The 21,828-nt window shown below is 39.7% G+C and overlaps 3 protein-coding genes across 4 annotated transcripts; all 3 read left to right on the forward strand.

Moving 5' to 3' along the window:
• The first annotated feature begins 257 nt into the window (after positions 1-257).
• On the forward strand, positions 258-8,869 carry LOC121629197 (ferritin, middle subunit). Of its 2 annotated transcripts, XR_006008347.1 has the most exons (5): positions 258-584; positions 999-1,145; positions 1,249-1,374; positions 1,452-1,665; positions 8,747-8,869. XR_006008347.1 is itself a non-coding variant. In XM_041968807.1 (4 exons), exons 1-4 carry the CDS (start codon positions 483-485, stop codon positions 1,605-1,607), a joined length of 531 nt encoding a protein of 176 aa, XP_041824741.1. In that variant the 5' UTR covers positions 258-482; the 3' UTR covers positions 1,608-1,795. The 2 variants fall into 2 exon arrangements, 1 of the variants encoding a protein (XP_041824741.1); XM_041968807.1 differs by lacking the exon at positions 8,747-8,869 and having other exon boundaries at positions 1,452-1,795.
• On the forward strand, positions 6,581-8,869 carry LOC121629208 (ferritin, middle subunit-like). Its single transcript, XM_041968821.1, has 4 exons — positions 6,581-6,903; positions 8,078-8,224; positions 8,330-8,455; positions 8,533-8,869. Exons 1-4 carry the CDS (start codon positions 6,802-6,804, stop codon positions 8,686-8,688), a joined length of 531 nt encoding a protein of 176 aa, XP_041824755.1. The 5' UTR covers positions 6,581-6,801; the 3' UTR covers positions 8,689-8,869.
• Positions 8,870-15,639: 6,770 nt separating this feature from the next.
• On the forward strand, positions 15,640-17,142 carry LOC121629217 (ferritin, middle subunit-like). The gene is made up of 4 exons (XM_041968828.1): positions 15,640-15,959; positions 16,359-16,505; positions 16,605-16,730; positions 16,808-17,142. The coding sequence occupies exons 1-4, from the start codon at positions 15,858-15,860 to the stop codon at positions 16,961-16,963; spliced, it is 531 nt and encodes a 176-aa protein (XP_041824762.1). The 5' UTR covers positions 15,640-15,857; the 3' UTR covers positions 16,964-17,142.
• The last annotated feature ends 4,686 nt before the right edge of the window (positions 17,143-21,828 follow it).

Below are 21,828 nucleotides of genomic sequence, written 5' to 3' on the forward strand. Positions count from 1 at the left end.
AGATGTATTATAGAATCATATCTACATTATATAAAGTTGAGTTTACTGAATCTTCATAAACTAAAAAGGCTTCGTCATTGCATGCGCTTGTCTGTCAGGTGATATGATTACACTGATGGAACACAGTAGCTAAAAAAAAAAAAAAAAAAAATCATGGTCCCTCATGCGGCTTTCCCCCTTGAGTCCTTTGCACTCACTGATTGGCCGAAACGTGCCGAAGGGCGTTACGTAAGTCACGCGGTCTGCGTATAAATACAAGCAACAAACAACCACCGCCTCACACCAGGGAAGAAATCTACAAGGAGTTCTCGCTTCAACAGTGTTTGAACGGAACTTCCTCTTTCGACTCGCTTTTCTCTCGACTATTCATCATTCCTGATCCGTAAATCTTTTGTACTTGAACACTACCGATAAAATCGACGTAGAGCTCTATTTTTGTACCGTTTTTGTTTAAAAAAATAGCAGAAAAACCGCCAGCCGAAATGGAGTCCCAAGTGCGTCAGAACTACCACCGTGACTGCGAGGCCGCCATCAACAGGATGGTCAACATGGAGCTGTTCGCCTCTTACACCTACACCTCCATGGTAAGAAGCTAACAAAGTCAGTAATTTTAGTGTCGTGTGCTTAATTTTATTTAGTAGGCCGTTATTGGGATGAAATGCTGTTTCACAACAAAAATATTGCATAATATCGGTTTTCAATGCATTTTTGGGCGTCTTGTTTATCGCTGACTGGTCTTTTGCCAGAGTAGAGAGAAACCAACACTGACACCCCCCGCCGCCGCCCATCCTTTTTTGCTGAAAAAGTGCTGTGTCATGCTTAGGTTGCTTCTCTCCACATTAGCCAACTGGTCATCAAGTCCAGGCCACTTGTTTGACTCATGTCCCTGACGACTGGAGAGCTACATAACTACCAGTTATAATACTGTTTATAGCTAAATGATGGCTGAGGTGTCCTAATAACTACTTGTCTGCTTTTTGTTCCTGTCCCTCCTGCAGGCCTTTTACTTCTCCCGTGATGATGTGGCCCTTCCAGGTTTTGCCCACTTCTTTAAGGAGAACAGTGATGAGGAGAGGGAGCATGCTGAGAAGCTGCTTTCCTTCCAAAACAAGAGAGGAGGGCGCATCTTCCTCCAGGATGTGAAGGTCAGCACAAATTCTTGATTTAATGTATCATGCAGTTTGAGAAAATAGTTCAGAACAGTGTGCAATGTGTACTTTGAGACTTAAATGTTGTTTAAAATTGCAGAAACCTGAGCGTGATGAGTGGGGAAGCGGTCTGGAGGCCATGCAGTGTGCCCTGCAGCTGGAGAAGAACGTCAACCAGGCCCTGTTGGACCTGCACAAGCTGGCCTCTGATCATGTTGACCCTCATGTAAGTTGTATTAATAAGTTGGGTATAAGTAAAGTCGATTAACTCCTTGATACCATCTAATAAGCATGTGTTTTCAGCTGTGTGACTTCCTGGAGACCCACTACCTGAATGAGCAGGTGGAAGCAATCAAGAAGCTTGGTGATCACATCACTAACCTGACCCGTATGGATGCCCACAACAACAAGATGGCGGAGTACCTGTTTGACAAACACTCCCTGGATGGCAAGAGCTAAATGTCTACATGTTATCTGCTTGCTTTAGAAGCAACTCCTTTCTGGTCCAGCTGTTCACATCACTGAGCATCTTTTTTTTTTTTTTTTAATTAAATCATAAGGTCTTGGAACATTTAGTGGCAAATGTATGTCATATGAAAGCTTGTTGTGACCTCTGATCTGTTCTGAATAAACATTTTGTGCTGGAATTTTGATCTCTTGGTCATGTCTGTTTGAAGAGTTAAAACCATGCAGGTAGCTCTGATTACATTTTAGTCCTCAGCAGGTTAAAGGAAACTGGACCAAACAAATCTACTCACTAATTGTGAGTTGATTAGGGAAGAAATCGGCATTAGAGGCCAACATGTCTTGCAGGATGACTCGTGTCACAATGAAAGGTGTGTGTTTTTTTTTTTTTTTTTTTTTGTTTTTTTTTTTTTTTCATTCCCTGAGGGCTTTATCAACTTCAAAACTGGGTGTCTGACAATTGGCTAACTGGTTTGGACAAGCACTAAAATGCTTCTGTTACTTGACTGACCTTGTAGATGCAATTGCTGACAAGTTTTGCATTAATCTGAGTATTCAAAGTAAAAGGTATGGCATTTTGATAGAGGATAAAAGATTTAAAATAAGTGTTTAATACAAGAAACTTGGTAAACTTGAATATTGACAGACTAAAATATACCAAGGCAGGTAAAAGAATAAGCAGACTGGGGGAAACAAAAGTAGTAACTGTTTATAAGCAGTGTTCAGAAGTGCAGTGAATGCAACTACTTTTCAGTGCTGTAAAGCATTTTTACATGTAGATACTGAGAGGTTTGTTTTTGTGACATTTCTGGGTTTCTTCTGAGGTTTTATGTAATGTTGCCATCTGCTGGAGAAGCTCGGTACTGCACAGTAAAGATGCTTCTCTCCTGTCTTAAGATATTTCAGCGTTTAAGGAACAACTGAAGCTGACGTGAAAATTTGTGATATGTTAGATTATTAGGGAAGCTTTAGTTCCCCTACTACACTGAGCCAGACAACACAGCAGAGATGGATGCAGGCACGACGCCACAGCACGTCACTGGAAGAGCTTCTGTCATAGACAAATTAATGCTCACATGCTTAAGATCTTTTTGATTTTACAGAAATTTTTAGCACAGGATACTGTACATGTAAATATAGACTAATCTGTTTATGTTAATGCTCATATTTTTCCTATATTTTGATACATTTTTGCTTATATTTTCTTTTTTGTTAAAGCATTGTAAATAGTTTGGTCCTTCATTTGCTTTAAATTCCCACTTACTTTGAGCAGAATAGACCAATCACAGCATTTTAATTAACAAATGAGGAAATGCTCAGTGATACGTTTCCACTTTGGTCTGCAGCTCTTCTACATGGATACTAGAGATTAAAAATGGACGTTGCATTTGTTAATTTTTTCTGGCGATGTAAAAAATATCCAAGGGAAATGAATGTAAATCTCAGTTTTGTATGTGTAATATTCTGTAAACCAACGCAGGAAAAATAAAAATAAAAATATCAGTAAAAAGCTGGAAAAAAAATCTGAGGAAAGCAAGAGCTTAAAATCATCTGCAGATTATTTCATTAATCCAGCCCAGTCTAGTATCACAAGTTAAAAGCACAGAAATATTAGCATGAGATGGTAACATTTTACTATTTACTGCGGTTTTGTATATAGCAGCAGAAATGTCACATAAATATATTTTCATGTCTAACTTTAATTAAATAAAGGGAGAAATGCTTGGAGAACATTGGATCAAACTCTGTATTCTGGTGTGAAGCTTCATCAGTGTAACACCACCACCACCCCTCCTACCCCTCTGAACGTAGCAGTTTTATGTTGTGCAGAATGAAGCTATGTTACGATTTGCAAAGAAAAATATGACCATAACATTTTTGGAACTGACATAGAATTATTGATCCTACATGACAATTTTATTTAAAACAAAGAGGTCAGTGTGTCAGGGTTTAAAAAGGCAGAAAGAGCCATACTACGATTTTTAAGTACTAAAGTTTTAGAAATTTTGTAAGTTTTTGAGCTGTGAACTAACAACCGTTTTATGCTTTCTGGAGCGGGACTGCCATTAATGAATAAGTTAAATAGTTAAAGATAAAATCTATAATAATCAGGATTGTCAAAAAAAAACAAAAAATCAAAACAAAATAAAAAAACATTCAACTTCTTGCTGGACTAAAAAAAGACCCAACATAGATAATGTTTTTTATTAAAATCACAGTTTTTTTTTTTTTTTTTAGTAAAAATTAAAATTTGTGACGCTGAAATGAATGAATTTAACTTTAAAATGAACCATGTATAAGCCATGAACAGATTTAAAGAAACATAAAAATATTAATGTACATAAGACATTTAATCGAGGAAGTTAGCCACAGCTTCTTGAGTACTGGTCGGGTACGTTCAAATGAGAATATCTAATCTCATGGACTAATGAGGATCATAACTGTTATTTAGCAGACTATAGCAAACAAGCACCGTTCGACTTAAAACATGATCCCAACATTTAGAGTACATACAGAAAACATGGCTCCTCTCTCCAGAGATCCATCCAAAATCAACCTGTAATCTTAAATGTCGACGATTGTAAGTGGCATGTAGGTTTTTCCTTTCATACACACAATCTTTTATCAAAGAGTAATATAAAAGGAAATAATTCTGTCCCACGATGGACTGTACTCAGCATCTCTTCTGGAAAACATGTGTGTCTGGATTCCCACAGCTTTCAGTACAGAGACAGTGAGAATAAAAAGTCCTGTACAATATACATTTAGAAGGAGAGATGAAGAATTAATTCAGAAAGTACTCTTGTTAGATTATACGTGGTTACATTATAGATAGCTGTGCCAGCAAACATGCCTCCTGTGAGCTGTGGTGGGCTTTCTGTAGGGCAGTGTGGGCAGGACAAACCCACGTAAAAACCAATGTTGGGCCCTTTGTTGGCAAACCAAACTGGCCCAAGTGGGACACCCCATATGTAGACCAAAGGGTATGTTGTGGGACTGTAGCTGGCCCCAATCTAGCGTTTCCTTTGCTGTGGGCCCCTCTGCCAGCATGAAATCTTGGGTCAAGAAAGGACACAATTACGGGTCACTGTTACAAAATGGGGCCACTTGTGGGGCCCTAATGGGACACGTTATACTCAGCCCCGTCAGTATGTTGAGTTCCCTACCTGCCCACTTTCAGCCACTGTGGGATTTTCTCCTGATGCCCCATGAGGGTCCCAACTCTGGTTACAAAGGGGCATATTTGCTGGGATTTGGCTAGATTATAACTTTCTGGAACACCATCCTCCAAGCAGATGCTAATTCTGGGTCTAAATGAAAAATTTAGCAAACATCTGTATCAGTTCTGACTTATCAAAATTAATTTTATGTCAAATCAGCCCAAACTTAAATTTCATAATGACCCAACTTAAACATCCTAACAGCTGTTAACATTTGTACACTAATACATGTCCATGAAGTTCTGTTAAGAAAACATGCAGTTAAATGGTTCAATCATTTTGTTTATTGGCAGCTATTCTTGTCTCTGCAGCATTAATAACACAGTCTGAGTATATTCAACTCAGCCCAAGATGCCCGAGATAGGGAAGAGAGACAGGTTTGTTTGCATGTCGGATGCTGGAATAAACATGATCAGAAATGTTCTCTCGTCTTCAATATTTAAAGGACTTGTTCATGTTAAATAATGTAATGCAGTCTAACCTGGTTATACTAGCTCTTCACTGAAACAGGAATTTTGAAGTACACTTCAGTCACGACACGTTCTCAGTGAGCCAGATCTTGTTTCTGTTCCTCGTTTTTTTATCTTCACAAAGTGGTTCCAGCCAGCAACAGCTGAGGTCAGCATATCTGTGTCCACAAGTGTCCTCGGTCTCACTGCCACTTCCATGAAAGCAGAACAAAGTTACAGGAAACAGGAACAAAGCAACGCTGAGTCACAGCAATGACACAGCACAATCCTCCACTGAGCTTCATGCTAATTCTGTACAGCTAATTGTGTAACATGACACAGCACAGATAGAAGGGAAACTGCTGAGTCACTTTGGGTTTAAAAGTTCAAGAATATGTGGGAAAACGGAGTAAAGCCCAGTTAAAGGCACATGTTTAGCTTCCACTGTCCCAGGTGTGTGGAGAGAATCATGAGCTTATACTGAGGAGTTTCCCTGCAGCACCTGCATCATATAACTTACCTGGAATTTAACTGATTACACTAATAACTTCTAAAACCCGTAGTGCAACTTAACCGAGAACATTTACTGAGGTTGTTTTAAGATACGTGTATCATACTCATATATAAACCATTATATAATACTTTATACTTTTAAATGTGCTTTTTTGTACAGTGAAATACATAAAGATGTTTATTAGACAACATTTACTTTTCACCATCAATATTTAGATCATATACAGAGAGAATAAAAAAAAAGAAAAATGGTTGACAGGTCTTATAAAAATAGAACCTCTCAAAGTGAATCTACTGTACTTTTCACCAGATGTAACATCTGCATTCGCTCTCCAACCCAGTGACTGTAGTTGGTGGTGTCTTATCCTTCCACTTACATAACATTAGCCATCTTATATATTTTGGGAGATTAACCATGGTAGAGCCCAGACTAAATATAAAGAATTGTGTTGAGAAAGTTGTGAATATCTTTCCCGAATTTTTAAATTTGGACGGTTCTTTTGTTTGTATTAAGAAATTTAGATGCATTTTTTCATGTATGATAGACTCATATCTACAATATATATAGTTGAGTTTACTGAATCTTCATGTACTAAAATGCGTCGTCATTGCGTGTGCTTGACTGTCACCTGATCACTCTGATGGAACATTACACCTTACAAAAAAAAAAAAAAAAGGATATGATTCACCGTGGCTTTTTTCCTGTGTCCTTTGCACTCGCTGATTGGACGAAACGTGCCGAAGGACGTTACGTCAGTCACGAGGTCTGCGTATAAATACGGACAACAAACAACCACCGCCTCACACCAGGGAAGAAAGCTACAAGGAGTTCTTGCTTCAACAGTGTTTGAACGGAACTTCCTCTTTCGACCCACTTTTCTATCGACTATTCAGCATTTTTCATCCGTAAATCTTTTTCTACTTGAACACTACTAATTAAGTCGACGTAGAGCTCTATTTTTGTACCGTTTTTGTTAAGAAATAGCAGAAAAACCGCCAGCCGAAATGGAGTCCCAAGTACGTCAGAACTACCAACGCGACTGCGAGGCCGCCATCAACAGGATGGTCAACATGGAGCTGTTCGCCTCCTACACCTACACCTCCATGGTAAGAAGCTGACCAGGGTTCCAGTTACAGGGGAGCTACCCTGAAATGTAGAATAGCTTCCCTAAAGACATTCAGCTGATAGTTTAAGGAGAAGCCATAAAAATAGTCCACTTTCAGGTTACGTTTAATTTTTCATAAAGGTTCCTGTTTATTGAATAATAGCGTTAATATGTCAGATTTGTGTGTTAATTTAATTAAATATTACCAGTGACACAGAACTATTTGTTTCCTTCAGCACCGTGGACAGCAGCTTTGTTTGTTGTGCTGCGAGAGTCCAAACAACAAAAACTCGATGTGCTGCCTTTTGTGCTCGTTAAATAACTCCCTCCCTGGTAGTGATGGTTTCATGAAGCCCCGTGAATGTGTTGAGTCTTTCTGGACAATTGCTTCGTGTTATTACAGTGTGTTATTACTCGAGGCACCATTTAACAGCTCATTTGGTGTTACTGACATCTGCTGGTCATTTGATGTCCGGCAGTCTGTAAACTGCATATCGGTGGAAATGTAAACACAATGATGCAACTGTATTGTAAATCTATAAATATATAAAGTTATCTATCGTTTCAGCAGTTTAAAGTTTAAATCTTATATTATTGGAATGTATCATATACAATCATTACCAAACTGCTGATGTATTTTGTTTTAGTTTGTGCTGAATGTGTTGTATCACCTCGCTGTCACCTGGAATTACGCAGAGCGCAGAAGACGTTGGCTTCGTTTTGGACACGCCCCCTTTACTCGACGCAGGCTTTGGGGCTTTTGTGTCAGACGTTAACATCACTGCTTCCAGGTTCTGATTAAACGCGCTACATACAGTTGCAGAGATTTTTTTTCCTCCCAGTAGTAACTATATTTTTGACCATGCAATGTGCACTAATAGATATGTGCGCACGCACGTGCAGTGTAAAAGTCGCCATGCGGACTCGAAAATAGGCCTCCTACTAAGGTCTATTGTCTTAGACTATTGTCTAAGTGCATGTGCTTTGTTCAGAAGTCAGTGTTTAATAAGAAATATTGCATAATGTCGATTTTCAGTGCATTTTGGTGTCTTGTTTATTACTGATTGGTCGGTTGCCAGATGAGTAGTCTACTAGTTTATCATTGTTTAGAGCTAAAAGATGGCTGAGGTGTCCTAATAACTACTTGTCTGCTTTTGTTCCTCTCCCTCCTGCAGGCCTTTTACTTCTCCCGTGATGATGTGGCCCTTCCAGGCTTTGCCCACTTCTTCAAGGAGAACAGTGATGAGGAGAGGGAGCATGCTGAGAAGCTGCTTTCCTTCCAGAACAAGAGAGGAGGGCGCATCCTCCTCCAGGATGTGAAGGTCAGCACAAATTCATGATTTAATGTATCCTTCACACTTTAAGAAAATGGTTCAGAACAGTGTGCAATGTGAACTTTGAGACTTAAATGTTGTTTAAAATTGCAGAAACCCGAGCGTGACGAGTGGGGAAGCGGTCTGGAGGCCATGCAGTGTGCCCTGCAGCTGGAGAAGAAGGTCAACCAGGCCCTGCTGGATCTGCACAAGCTGGCCTCTGCTTATGCAGACCCTCATGTAAGTTGTATTAATAAGTTGGGTATAAGTAAAGTCTAATAACTCCTTCATACCATCTAATAAGCATGTGTTTTCAGCTGTGTGACTTCCTGGAGACCCACTACCTGAATGAGCAGGTGGAAGCAATCAAGAAGCTTGGTGATCACATCACTAACCTGACCCGCATGGATGCCCACAACAACAAGATGGCGGAGTACCTGTTTGACAAACACTCCCTGGATGGCAAGAGCTAAAGGCCTACATGTTATCTGCAGGCTTTAGAAGCAACTCCTTTCTGGTCCAGCTGTTCACATCACTGAGCATTTTCAATTTAAGTTAAATGATAAGGTCTTGGAAGATTTACTGGCAACTACATGTCATGTGAAAACTTGTTGTGACCTCTGATCTGTTCAGAATAAACAGTTTGTGCTGGAATTTTGGCTTCTTGGTCATGTCTGTTTGAAGTGTGTAAACCACATGGGTAGCTCTGATTGCATTTTAGTGATTCTCAGCTGGATAAAAGAAAACTGAATCAAAATTTTTATTTCTTCATTGCAGTTGTGACTTAATGACTAAGTCCTATTCTAAGGTTTAATAAGCAATGCTGCACAATCAACAATTTTGATCTCGGTCATGTCTGTTTGAAGAGTTAAACCATGCACGTAGCTCTGTCATTTTAGTGATTTTTCAGCTAGTTAAACAAAATGGAATCAAACCTTTAATTTACTCACTGTAATTGTAAGTTGATTAGGAAAGGAATCCGCTTCAGAGGCCAGAATGTTTTGTGGGATGACTCATTTCACAATGAAATGAGTTTTTTTTTATTATTTATTTATTTTTTTTATTTTATTTTATTCTGAGGGCTTTATCAACTTTACAACTGGGTGTCTGACATTTGGCAGTTGTGGTTTGGAGAACCACTGAAACACATCACTCCTGTTACGCTGGACTGACCTTGAAAATGCAAGCGCTGACAGGAAGTTTTAATCTGTATATTCAAAGTAAAAGGCATGGCATTTTGATAGAGAACAAAAGGCTTCAAGTGTTACAAAAAACTTCAGATTATGTAAACTTAGATAATTACAAAGACTAAACTATACCGAGGCTGAAAGAAAATAAGCAGACTTGGGGAAACAAAAGTAGTAACTGTTTATAAGCAGTGTTCAAAAGTCCAGTGAATGCAACTACTTTTCAGTGCTGTAAAGCATTTTAACATGTAGATACTGAGAGGTTTGTTTTTGTGACATTTCTGGGTTTCTTCTGAGGTTTTATGTAATGTTGCCATCTGCTGGAGAAGCTCGGTACTGCAGAGTAAAGATGCTTCTCTCCTGTCTTAAGATATTTCAGCGTTTAAGGAACAACTGAAGCTGACGTGAAAATTTGTGATATTTTAGAATATTAGGGAAGCTTTAGTTCCCCTACTACACTAACTGGTTCTGGATCCTGCAGATATAGACTAATCTGTTTATGTTAATGCTCATATTTTTCCTATATTTTGATACATTTTTGCTTATATCTTCTTTTTTGTTAAAGCATTGTAAATAGTTTGGTCCTTCATTTGCTTTAAATTCCCACTTAACTTGAGCAGGATAGGCCAATCACAACATTTTAATTAACAAATGAGGAAATGCTCAGTGATACGTTTCCACTTTGGTCTGCAGCTCTTCTACAAGGATACTGGAGATTAAAAATGGACGTTGCATTTGTAAATTTTTTTCTGGCGATGTAAAAGAAATATCCAAGGGAAATTAATGTAAATTTCAGTTTTGTATGTGTAATATTCTGTAAATCAACGCAGGAAAAATAAAAACAAAAAATCAACAAAAAGCTGGAAAAAATCAGAGGAAAGCAAGAGCTTAAAATCATCTGCAGATTATTTTATTAATCCAGCCCAGTCTGACCAAGTAGCAGTATCACAAGTTAAAAGCACAGAAATATCAGCATGAGATGGTAACATTTTACTATTTACTGTGGTTTTGTATAGAGCAGCAGAAATGTCACATAAATATATTTTCATGTCATGTCACTGCTCAGGGCAAAGCAGATAGAGGCGGTGATTTTGAGGAAAATCCCGTATAAAAGAGAGAATTTGTTTAACTTCAGCAGAACAAGCACTGATGTCAGTCAGGGTTGGTACAGTCAGTTAGGTGAGTTTACTGCTTGAGTTTCTGTCTTGGTTTCGGGTTATTGTTTACATTGCTGGTGTGGGGCTCTGTCGTTAGCACCTTCTCTCTTCAACCAGTTGAGGCCGTGATGCAGGTCACACCCACTGTGTACTGCTCAGGGCAAAGCAGATAGAGGTGGTTTTAGCCGGTTGGAATCAAGCAAAGTGAGCTCAGCTGTGTCAGCTCCAGGTGCTTTACTACACATGGTGCGCTTAATCGTCAGCGAGGTGTCAGCCCACGTCGGGTAAAGATCACAAAGGGTAAAGACCTGCAAATCCACCGAGTAAAGGCATGAGCTCAAACCTCCTCACAACTATATTAACGCACAATGTGCTTCAAACCCATCCCTATCAGACATGGGTACAGACCAAGGCGTGTCACCCATAGACACCGCAATCCGCAAAACCTGTCCTTTCCAATGGCATGCACGTCAGCCACACCCTCTGTTACCTTTGGTCTCTGGAACTGTCAGTCTGCAGTGAACAAAACAGAATTCATCAGTTCATTGATAAATCTCTCTGACATTCAGGTCCTAGCCCTGCCTGAAACTTGGATCCGTCCAGAAAACACAGCTACACCAGCTGCCCTTTCTGTCAATGCAGAATTACCCAAACACCTTGCTCAGCTGGACGAGGAGGTGGAACGGGCATTCTTATTTCTACGAAGTGGAACTTTACTTCTGTCCGTCCTATGGCTAACTGCTCATCACTTGAGTATCATGCAGTAAAGGTCTCTACACCCATTACTGCATACATTCTGGTCATTTACCGCCCTCCGGGTGGCAGTATAGATGACTTTGTCTCTGAAATGGACATGATTCTCTCTGACATTCCTGATAATGGCACACCGCTAATTGTCATGGGAGACATGAACATTCACATTGGCAAACCACAGGCAACTGATTTTCTGGCTCTCATCTACTCTTTCAATGTCAAACTGGTAAAGACTCCTCCAACACACAAAGCTGACAATACTCTTGACTTGGTGCTGACCAGAAACTGCTCCACAGCCAACCTGTCCGTCACCCCGCTGTATCTCTCAGACCACTTCCTGGTTAAATTCTCTGTCTTCCTTCCTCATGTCAATCAAGCGGCTCCAAAAATGGTGTCCTACCGCAAAAACTTGAGATCCCTCAGACCTACACAGCTGTCTGATGAGGTTTACTCTACCCTCCCTTCCCACTCAGACTTCTCCTTACTGTCTGTTAATGAGGCTACAGAAACACTCTGCTCCTCTCTCGCCTCCTCGCTGGACAAGTCTGTCCTCTGGTGTCAAAACCAGCCAGACAAAACCCTCCCAGTCCATGGCTCACAGAGGTTCTGAGGGAGCACAGAGCCGGACTCAGGGCTGCAGAAAGAAAGTGGCACAAATCAAAAGAGCACACTTACTTGTCTGAGTACCAGCAAAAACTTGAAACTTTCACATTCAGCCTAAAGGCGGCCAAGATAGCCTTTTATCAGAACAAGATCCGCAATGCTCCCAACACACGACAACTGTTCATGGTGTTTAACTCTCTTCTATCGCCACCACCTGCTCAGCCTCCCACTGTGCTGACTGCAGAAATGTTTGCTTCCTACTTCACTGAAAAGGTTGCTACCATCAGTAACCAATTCACTGAGCCTGACCAACTCAGCCTTACCAAACCAGCTACTGGTGCCTCACTCTGCTCTTTCCGCTGTCTAAATGAGGACGAAGTCTCTAAACTTCTAGTCAGCTCAAAACCCACAACCTGTCCTCTTGATCCTGTTCCCTCTGACATCCTGCAGAGCATTTTACCTACAGTCAAATCTGCAGAAACTCATATTATCAACTCCTCTCTTAAATCCGGTGTCTTTCCTTCTGCCTTCAAGCAAGCTCGGGTTAGCCCGCTGCTGAAGAAACCCACACTCAACCCAGCCCAGGATGAAAACTACCAGCCAGTCTCATTGCTTCCATTCATGTCTAAATTACTAGAGCGTGCCGTCTTCAGTCAGGTCTCACAGTTCCTCCAAGACAACAACCTGTTTGATCCATATCAATCTGGCTATAGGCAAGGTCACTCTACTGAAACTGCTCTCCTGTCAGTTACTGATGCCCTATGGTTTGCCAGATCCACTGGTCAATCCTCAGTCCTTATACTGCTGGACCTGTCTGCTGCCTTTGACACAGTCAACCATCATATACTGTTCTTCAAACTCTTGGAGCTTGGCATCTCAGGATCTGTCTTCTCGTGGTTTACGTTCTACCTCACAGGGAGATCATTCAAAGTATCTTGGCAAGGGGGAATGTCCAGATCACATGGGCTGACAACAGGGGTGCCTCAGGGCTCGGTGCTTGGCCCTCTTCTCTTTTCACTATACACCTCCTCACTCGGTGCAGTCATTAGCTCTCATGGTTTCTCCTACCACTGCTATGCAGATGACACTCAGCTTTTCCTTTCTTTCCCACCTGACGACACAACCGTCTCAATGCGAATATCAGCATGCCTTGCTGATATCTCTGCATGGATGAAGGATCGCCACCTTCAGCTAAATCTGTCCAATGTGGGTTCCAACCAAGTGGCAACCTCCACCTGTAAAATGGGAAGCCAATGCAGAAGTGCAAAAATTGCAGTTCACCCCTCATCCACTAGGGGCTGGCTCCAAAACAGAGCAAATCCCCATAGACACCAATGTTAAAAGGACCAACTTCACAGCAGAAATAAACATGTTTAAAGCCTGGTACAAAAAACATTTTAGGATTAACAGGTCAAGTTTGACTTCATGACTACTGTGAGGGGGGTGTTTTTTGTTTTCTAACTCATCCGTTTGGATGTTATTTAATCTTTGAATTAGGCATAATTAAAGCCGTGTCCTTTTAAATGACAGGTATCCAATATCCTCGGAAAGATGGGACAGTGCAGCACAACCGCATTTTTTAGCTGGCTAACAGCGTGCTTTAGCTTTAGCCTGCCTACTTCCATTAGCCGGTTAGCTACCGTTTCTCGGGGTCAGCTCGGTTAGCTCTTAGCCACAGGCAGCTCGGAGTTTTATGGTTGTCAATCATCCACCCCCACCTTCACAGTCCCCCTCTTAGCTAGACCTCTTTGCCCATTTTCCGAGACTAACAGCATGCGTGATGCTAACAAGATGGCGATGGTGGGAACCGCCCAGTGAGCTTCACTTTTGCTCTTCAGAAACCTACGGGTGATGTCACGGAGGCTCTATCCACCTTTTATATACAGTCTATGGTCCCAACTCGGGTTAGAAAGGGGCATATTTGCTGGGATTTGGCTAGATTATGTTTTTCTGGAACACCATTCTCCAAGCAGATGCTGTGCAAAGAATTATGGGTTGAAATTTAGAATTTAGCAAACATCTGTATCAGTTCTGACTTATCTAAAATAATTTGATGTCAAATCAGCCCAAACTTAAATTTCATAATGACCCAATTTAAACATCCTAACAGCTGTTAACATTTGTACACTAATACATGTCCATGAACTTGGTCATAGTGGCACAAGTTCCATCATGTTATAAAAACAATCCTGAAGCTGTGATACAGCCTCCTCAGGCCATGTTGTGAAGGTAGTTTTAGTTGTCTTAGAACATTTTCTGATGGTGGTATATGCTGGAAACAGGAGCAGAGGACGCTGGTCTGACTGCCCGAGATGGGGAACAGAGACAGGTTTGTTTGCATGTCGGATGCTGGAATAAACATGATCAGAAATGTTCTCTCATCTTCAATATTTAAAGGACTTGTTCATGTTAAATAATGTAATGCAGTCTAACCTGGTTATACTAGCTCTTCACTGAAACAGGAATTTTGAAGTACACTTCTGTCACGACACACTCTCAGTGAGCCAGATCTTGTTTCCTTTCCTTGTTTTTTTTATCTTCACAAAGTGGTTCCAGCCAGCAACAGCTGAGGTCAGCATATCTGTGTCCACAAGTGTCCTCGGTCTCACTGCCACTTCCATGAAAGCAGAACAAAGTTACAGGAAACAGGAACAAAGAAATGCTGAGTCACAGCAATGACACAGAACAATCCTCCACTGAGCTTCATGCTAATTCTGTACGGCTAATTGTGTAACATGACACAGCACAGATAGAAGGGAAACTGTTGAGCCACTTTGAGTTCAAAAGTTCAAGAATATGTGGGAAAACGGAGTAAAGCCCAGTTAAAGGCACATGTTTATCTTCCACTGTCCCAGGTGTGTGGAGAGAATCATGAGCTCATACTGAGGAGTTTGTGTATCTACGACTGTCACCATTAATCTCCTTGCAGCACCTGCATCATATAACTTACCTGGAATTTAACTGATTACACTAATAACTTCTAAAACCCGTAGTGCAACTTAACCGAGAACATTTACTGAGGTTGTTTTAAGATACGTGTATCATACTCATATATAAACCATTATATAACACTTTATACTTTTAAATATGCTTTATTGTACAGTGAAATACATAAAGATGTTTATTAGACAACATTTATTTTTACCATCAATATTGAGATCATATACAGAGAGAATAAAAAAAAGAAAAATGGTTGACAGGTCTTATAAAAATAGAACCTCTCAAAGTGAATCTACTGTACTTTTCACCAGATGTAACATCTGCATTCGCTTTCCAACCCAGTGACTGTAGTTGGTGGTCTCTTATCCTTCCACTTAAATAACATTAGCCATCTTATATATTTTGGGAGATTAACCATGGTAGAGCCCAGACTAAATATAAAGAATTGTGTTTAGAAAGTTGTGAATATCTTTCCCGAATTTCAAAATTTGGACGGTTCTTTTGTTTGTATTAAGAAATTTAGATGCATTTTTCCATGTATGATAGACTCATATCTACAATATATATAGTTGAGTTTACTGAATCTTCATGTACTAAAAATGCTTCGTCATTGTTTGTGCTTGACTGTCACCTGATGACTCTGATGGAACATTACACCTTCCAAAAAAGATATCACGATCCCTCGTGGCTTTTTTCCTGTGTGTCCTTTGCACTTGCTGATTGGCCGAAACGTGCCGAAGGACGTTGCGTCAGTCACGAGGTCTGCGTATAAATAAGGACAACAAACAACCACCGCCTCACACCGGGGAAGAAATCTACAAGGAGTTCTTGCTTCAACAGTGTTTGAACGGAACTTCCTCTTTCGACCCGCTTTTCTCTCGACTATTCAGCATTTTTTCATCCGTAAATCTTTTTCTACTTGAACACTACTAATTAAGTCGACGTAGAGCTCTATTTTTGTACCGTTTTTGTTAAGAAATAGCAGAAAAACCGCCAGCCGAAATGGAGTCCCAAGTACGTCAGAACTACCAACGCGACTGCGAGGCCGCCATCAACAGGATGGTCAACATGGAGCTGTTCGCCTCCTACACCTACACCTCCATGGTAAGAAGCTGACCAGGGTTCCAGTTACAGGGGAGCTACCCTGAAATGTAGAATAGCTTCCTTAAAGACATTCAGCTGATAGTTTAAGGAGAAGCCATAAAAATAGTCCACTTTCAGGTTACATTTCATTTTTTATTAAGGTTCCTGTTTATTGGAAAGAATATAGCTAATCAGTCAGATTTGTGTTCTTATTAATTAAATTAAATCTTCCAAACGCAGGTGATCTGTTGCTTCCTTCAGCACCATGGACAGCAGCATTGTTTTTGGCTGTGAGCCATTAAGTAACTTGTTATTGATTAGTTGGTTGCCAGACGAGGAGTCTATTACTGTTTATAGCTAAATGATGGCTGAGGTGTCCTAATAACTACTTGTCTGCTTTTGTTCCTCTCCCTCCTGCAGGCCTTTTACTTCTCCCGTGATGATGTGGCCCTTCCAGGTTTTGCCCACTTCTTTAAGGAGAACAGTGATGAGGAGAGGGAGCATGCTGAGAAGCTGCTTTCCTTCCAAAACAAGAGAGGAGGGCGCATCTTCCTCCAGGATGTGAAGGTCGGCACAAATTCATGATTTAATGTATCGTTCACACTTTTGAAAGATATCAGTGTGGAAATGTGTCACTTGAGACTTAAATGTTGTTTGAAATTGCAGAAACCCGAGCGTGATGAGTGGGGAAGCGGTCTGGAGGCCATGCAGTGTGCCCTGCAGCTGGAGAAGGACGTCAACCAGGCCCTGCTGGATCTGCACAAGCTGGCCTCTGCTCACGTAGACCCTCATGTAAGTTGTATTAATAAGTTGGGTATAAGTAAAGTCTAATAACTCCTTAATACCATCTAATAAGCATGTCTTTTCAGCTGTGTGACTTCCTGGAGACCCACTACCTGAATGAACAAGTGGAAGCAATCAAGAAGCTTGGTGATCACATCACTAACCTGACCCGCATGGATGCCCACAACAACAAGATGGCGGAGTACCTGTTTGACAAACACTCCCTGGATGGCAAGAGCTAAATGTCTACATGTTATCTGCAGGCTTTAGAAGGAACTCCTTTCTGGTCCAGCTGTTCACATCACTGATCATTTTTAAAGAAGTTGTATCATAAGGTCTTGGAAGATCTGGTGGCAACTACATGTCATGTGAACGCTTGTTGTGACCTCTGATCTGTTCTGAATAAACAGTTTGTGCTGGATTTCTGATCTCTTGTTCATGTCTGTTTGAAGAGTTAAACCATGCAGGTAGCTCTGACATTTTAGTGATTCTTGGCTGTCTAAAAGAATTTGAATCAAAACTTTAATTCACTCACTCTTGCAATTGGGACTTAGTGACCTGAGTCCTATTAAATGATGTACAATCAGCAGCTATATTTGAGTACAGGTAGAAATCACAATTTAGTCCCATGAGTTTGGCAATTATGCTACTCGGCTAACAAATTGTAATCTTTTATAAGTGGTGTGGAGCCATGGTAGCGTTACCAATTATCACTCCTGTTATTGCACTTGACTGTTTCTGTAAATGTTCTTAAGGGCTGACTGTAAATCTATAGTTGGCCCTTAATCTAAATATTTAAAGTAATTGTATACCAGATGGTGCAAAGGAAAGTTTACAAATTCTTACAAAGTTGGGTGAAGCAGATGTAGACCTATAAAATCACCATGCATTTAACCATGCAAGACAGATTAAGAATCTTTTCCAACTGTGGCCTGGCAAAAGGCTTTTTGATCAGGAAGTTAAAAGTAGCTTTTAAACAAAGAATCTAAACATCAGATGTGAATTTAGAAAATATTTACAAAAAGTAAAATACACAAAGGCAGCTAAAAGATTCAGGAAACTGGGGGAAACAAAACTGAAAACAGTTAATAATTGAATTTCTTCATAAGTCCGGTAAATGCAACTACTTTCCGACGTCGTAAAGCATTGTGACATGTAGATACTAACAGGTTTGTTTTTGTGACATTGCTGGTTTATTTTCGGAGGTTTTGTGATGTAATGTTGCCATCTGCTGGAGAAGCTCGGTACTGCACAGGAAAGAAGCTTCACTCCTGTCACCGAAGAAGCTATTTTTATTTCAGTGTAAGGAACAAATGAAGTTGATGTGAACATTTATGTTATTTTAGATTACATGGAAAGCTTTAGTTCCCGTACTACACTTGCTGCTCAAGTCACAGCCGGAAAACATGACAGAGATGGATGCAGACTCCACAGAACATCAAGAGCTTATAGGGTGTGTTGTCCCTGACCAGTTATGACTCAGAGTGGCAAAAATGTCAGATTTCCTTATTAAAAAGGTATCAAATGAGCAAATTATTAGTAAAATAATTGCTAAAAAGGTTACAACATTTTTTATTATATTTTATTTTAAAATTATATGCAATTTATGAAGCAATCATTTTTACTTCAAAACTATTCAAATTAAAAACTCAAACCATTATTAAGGCTTTATTTATTTATTTGGATTACTGTATTTGTTACCGTTAACGACACAAGTTTGTTGAGATATAAACATAAAGTCCTTTTGTCGAGAACATACTTTTTCCGCTTGTGGATGGGATTAGGCTTCAACAGCTGGAGGGGAACAGATCTCGCGGGGAAACTGGCCTCGATACAACATAAAACTGGATCCAGCTGATATCAGCTGCAACCGGACAGATTTAACAAGAAAGTTTACATTTAACATGATTAGCAAAGTCAGTCTAATAATCTTAACCAGTGCTCAAATTATCCCAAGGCTTTCAGGTGAGTCTTGCGCGGTTAAAAATATAGTTACTATCGAAAACAACCCTCTCCTACTGTGTGCAGCTTGTTTAATCTGAAACAGGGAATGTTCTTTAAAGAAGCACAAAAGGAAGCATATCAAGTGTTTGTTGTGTGGAGCAGGCTCACAGGAAACCAACGATGCTGCTGTCCACGTGCTGAAGGAAACGCAGCTACACTGATATAAATTTCCTGCTTGATCTACTTAATAAAATCAAGGCAACTTTTTGCATCAAATTATTATGTAGGTCAAACTGTTGTATAAACAACTTAATTTTTTAACACAAAAGATCAATTTTCAAGTAAAGTCAACTTTATTTAATCAGTCCTCTAGTCATTTTTTGAGTGTGTTATCTACTTAATTTTAAAAGTTTGAATGAGCTATTTTTAATTGAAACCTACATTATTTTCTTAATTTCAATATTACTTATTTAAGTGGGATCTACTTGTTTTTCCAAATGTGTTAGTGTCATTTTAAAGTTAAATTTACTCACACTTTCTAATGATCAACTTTGTTTTTCCTTATGGTAAATGGTCTGCATTTATATGGCACTTTACTGTACCTGAAACAATCCCCAAAGCACTTTACATTATACACCACATTCACCCATTAGGAGCAATGTGGGGTTCAGTGTCTTGCTCAGAGACACCACAACATGAGCTCTCCAGGCCAGGATCAAAGTAGCATCCCTCAGAATACACGATGACCACTGTACCGACAGAGCCATGCTGCTCCATCCTGAACATAGTGTAAGGAGCAACTTGGACAACAATCTGATGTTGAAGCATAATAGTCCTTTATTATTGAACACCAACACAGAACAGCAGAGGGGGGAGTCTATCTTGGTACAATCTCCAAAGAGTCATGGTGAAACCAGAGCTACAAGCGAAACTTAACACGAACTTTGATAAACAATAGATAAAAGTAATTTGATAACATCCCTTGAACTTAACTGCTAAGAACAATCAATCAAAGGGCTATTCCTGTTAAGACATGCCTACCCATGAGCCTTTGCGGCTGTGTTAGCTCAGAACACTACAATATCAACTCAAATAGTTGTTTATTTCATTAGGAGAGTTTATTTCATTAGGAGAGACCATACCATGGGAAACATAAGTAACTCAGCAAATTATATGACAATCCAGTATGTGTCATGATATTCAGCCATGGAGCTGAAGAGTTGAAAATACAGATGGACAAGGTCCCGACACTGTCTGCTAACTGGGAGATAATAGTATGTACTCTGAACAATACCCCCCTAGTCCAACACTGGGTATAAATATATTTGTTTGACTAGTATTTCAAATGATTTAGAAATACTAGTTTCCAAATCATTTGTAACATCTGCTGCCTGCTTAAAGAAGCCTGGAACTTGTAACTCCTCCCACTTCACGATCAAATCAAAACAGAGTAGCTACAACAAGGTCATTATTTGTTGTGTGAGTGAACTTAAGAAGACTGCCTGGGATTCTGAAGATACATCTTGTTAGGGAAAAAAAAAACAAATTTTGCCTATTTTCATCTAAAAACAAGATATGATAATGTAAAGATAAAAATGTGGCTCTCTATTGTCAACATCACAGATTTAATAAAGTTACATTTACATCTGTGCAGGTTTTATTTTTCAGTACATCGCTTGGAAGATTTAATTACATTAAATTAAAACACGCAAATCTGACATATTAATACTATTAATTTCAATAAAGAAGATTTTATTTGGCTAATGAAGATAAATGAATAAATAAACATTGAGCCCTGGCAAATTAATGCTATTCTTTTCAATAAACATCAGGAATCTTTTTGACAAATGAAATGTAACCTAAAAGTGGACTATTTTTAGGGCTTCCTCTTAAAGTATCAGCTGAAAGTCTTTTGGGGAGCTTCTCGGCCTATCAGGGGAACCGCGCTCCCCTTAGCTTCCCTGTATTTTGAATGTACCAGCACCATGGATCGCAGTGCCCGTGTTGTGCCAAAAAAAGCACCCCTGCCATGAAAAGCACCCCCCTCACAAGGAGCGGAGCGAGGTGTGAACGGCATGTAGATGTGCAAAGCTAATGCTCATTTTTCTTCATCTTACTGATAAAAAGGCCTCTGCTCTTGCAAGTAACAAACTTTAAAAACTCAACAACAGCGACGACTACCAGCCTGTTGATCCACATAGAGTCATTTTTGCAGGCTGTTTGCAGGCTGTTGATGGGTGCGTGAATTAGTGACAGTTTGATCACCAAGACACCGCAGTTGTAAAATTCAATGACTATATTAAACTGATACATTATGCTGTTATGTTTATACTTTATGGACTTATTTTACACATATCAGGCAGATTCTCTGCATCTTTGCCTTTTCAATAAACCTTATTCAAATACCACAGCTTCATTCGATTTGAATAACATCACATTTCACTGTTTAAAGAAATACATATAAATAATTTAAACAATATTCCTTAGATAGATAGATAGATAGATAGATAGATAGATAGATAGATAGATAGATAGATAGATAGATAGATAGAATTTTACATATACACACATGTATTAACAATAAGTAATTAAAATAAATTAAATAAGAATATCAAAGATTTAAGAAGTCAATTTTGTCCAATGTAATGATGACTGTGGGGATCAAGGATCTCCTGAACCTCTCAGTCCTGCAGTGGAGTGAGATTAGCCTCTCACTGTTCTGTCTTGTCAGGGTTATATGGAGGGAGTGTTTATTATTGTCTATAATGCCCTGCAGTTTCCTCCTCATCTGCTGCTCCACAACAGTTCTAACAGGGTCCAGCGCCTTACCCATAATAATTATTGTTATCATTATTATTATTATTTAACATGTCAACTGGCAGTTGTGGATATTTAAAACAATAAAACACAATCTTCTCTCAACAATAAGATCTAATTTTCTTTGGAAGTCAATTCTTTGTACCTTTAGTACAGCAACACATCCCTGATTTCATGAAGTGGAGCCTTAAAGACATGTTAAAAATAGCAGCTGAAGGCCCATTTGCACAGTTCTGCTCCTGTCTTCTTATTCTTGGGTCAAGACTTTAATTAAGATCAGACCCATCCTGACAGCTAAAGCAGATTTCTTCTGTCCATGCTCCTGAAGGATGCAGCAACACACCAT

Source organism: Melanotaenia boesemani, chromosome 2, assembly GCF_017639745.1.
Source record: "Melanotaenia boesemani isolate fMelBoe1 chromosome 2, fMelBoe1.pri, whole genome shotgun sequence".
NCBI lineage: Eukaryota > Metazoa > Chordata > Actinopteri > Atheriniformes > Melanotaeniidae > Melanotaenia > Melanotaenia boesemani.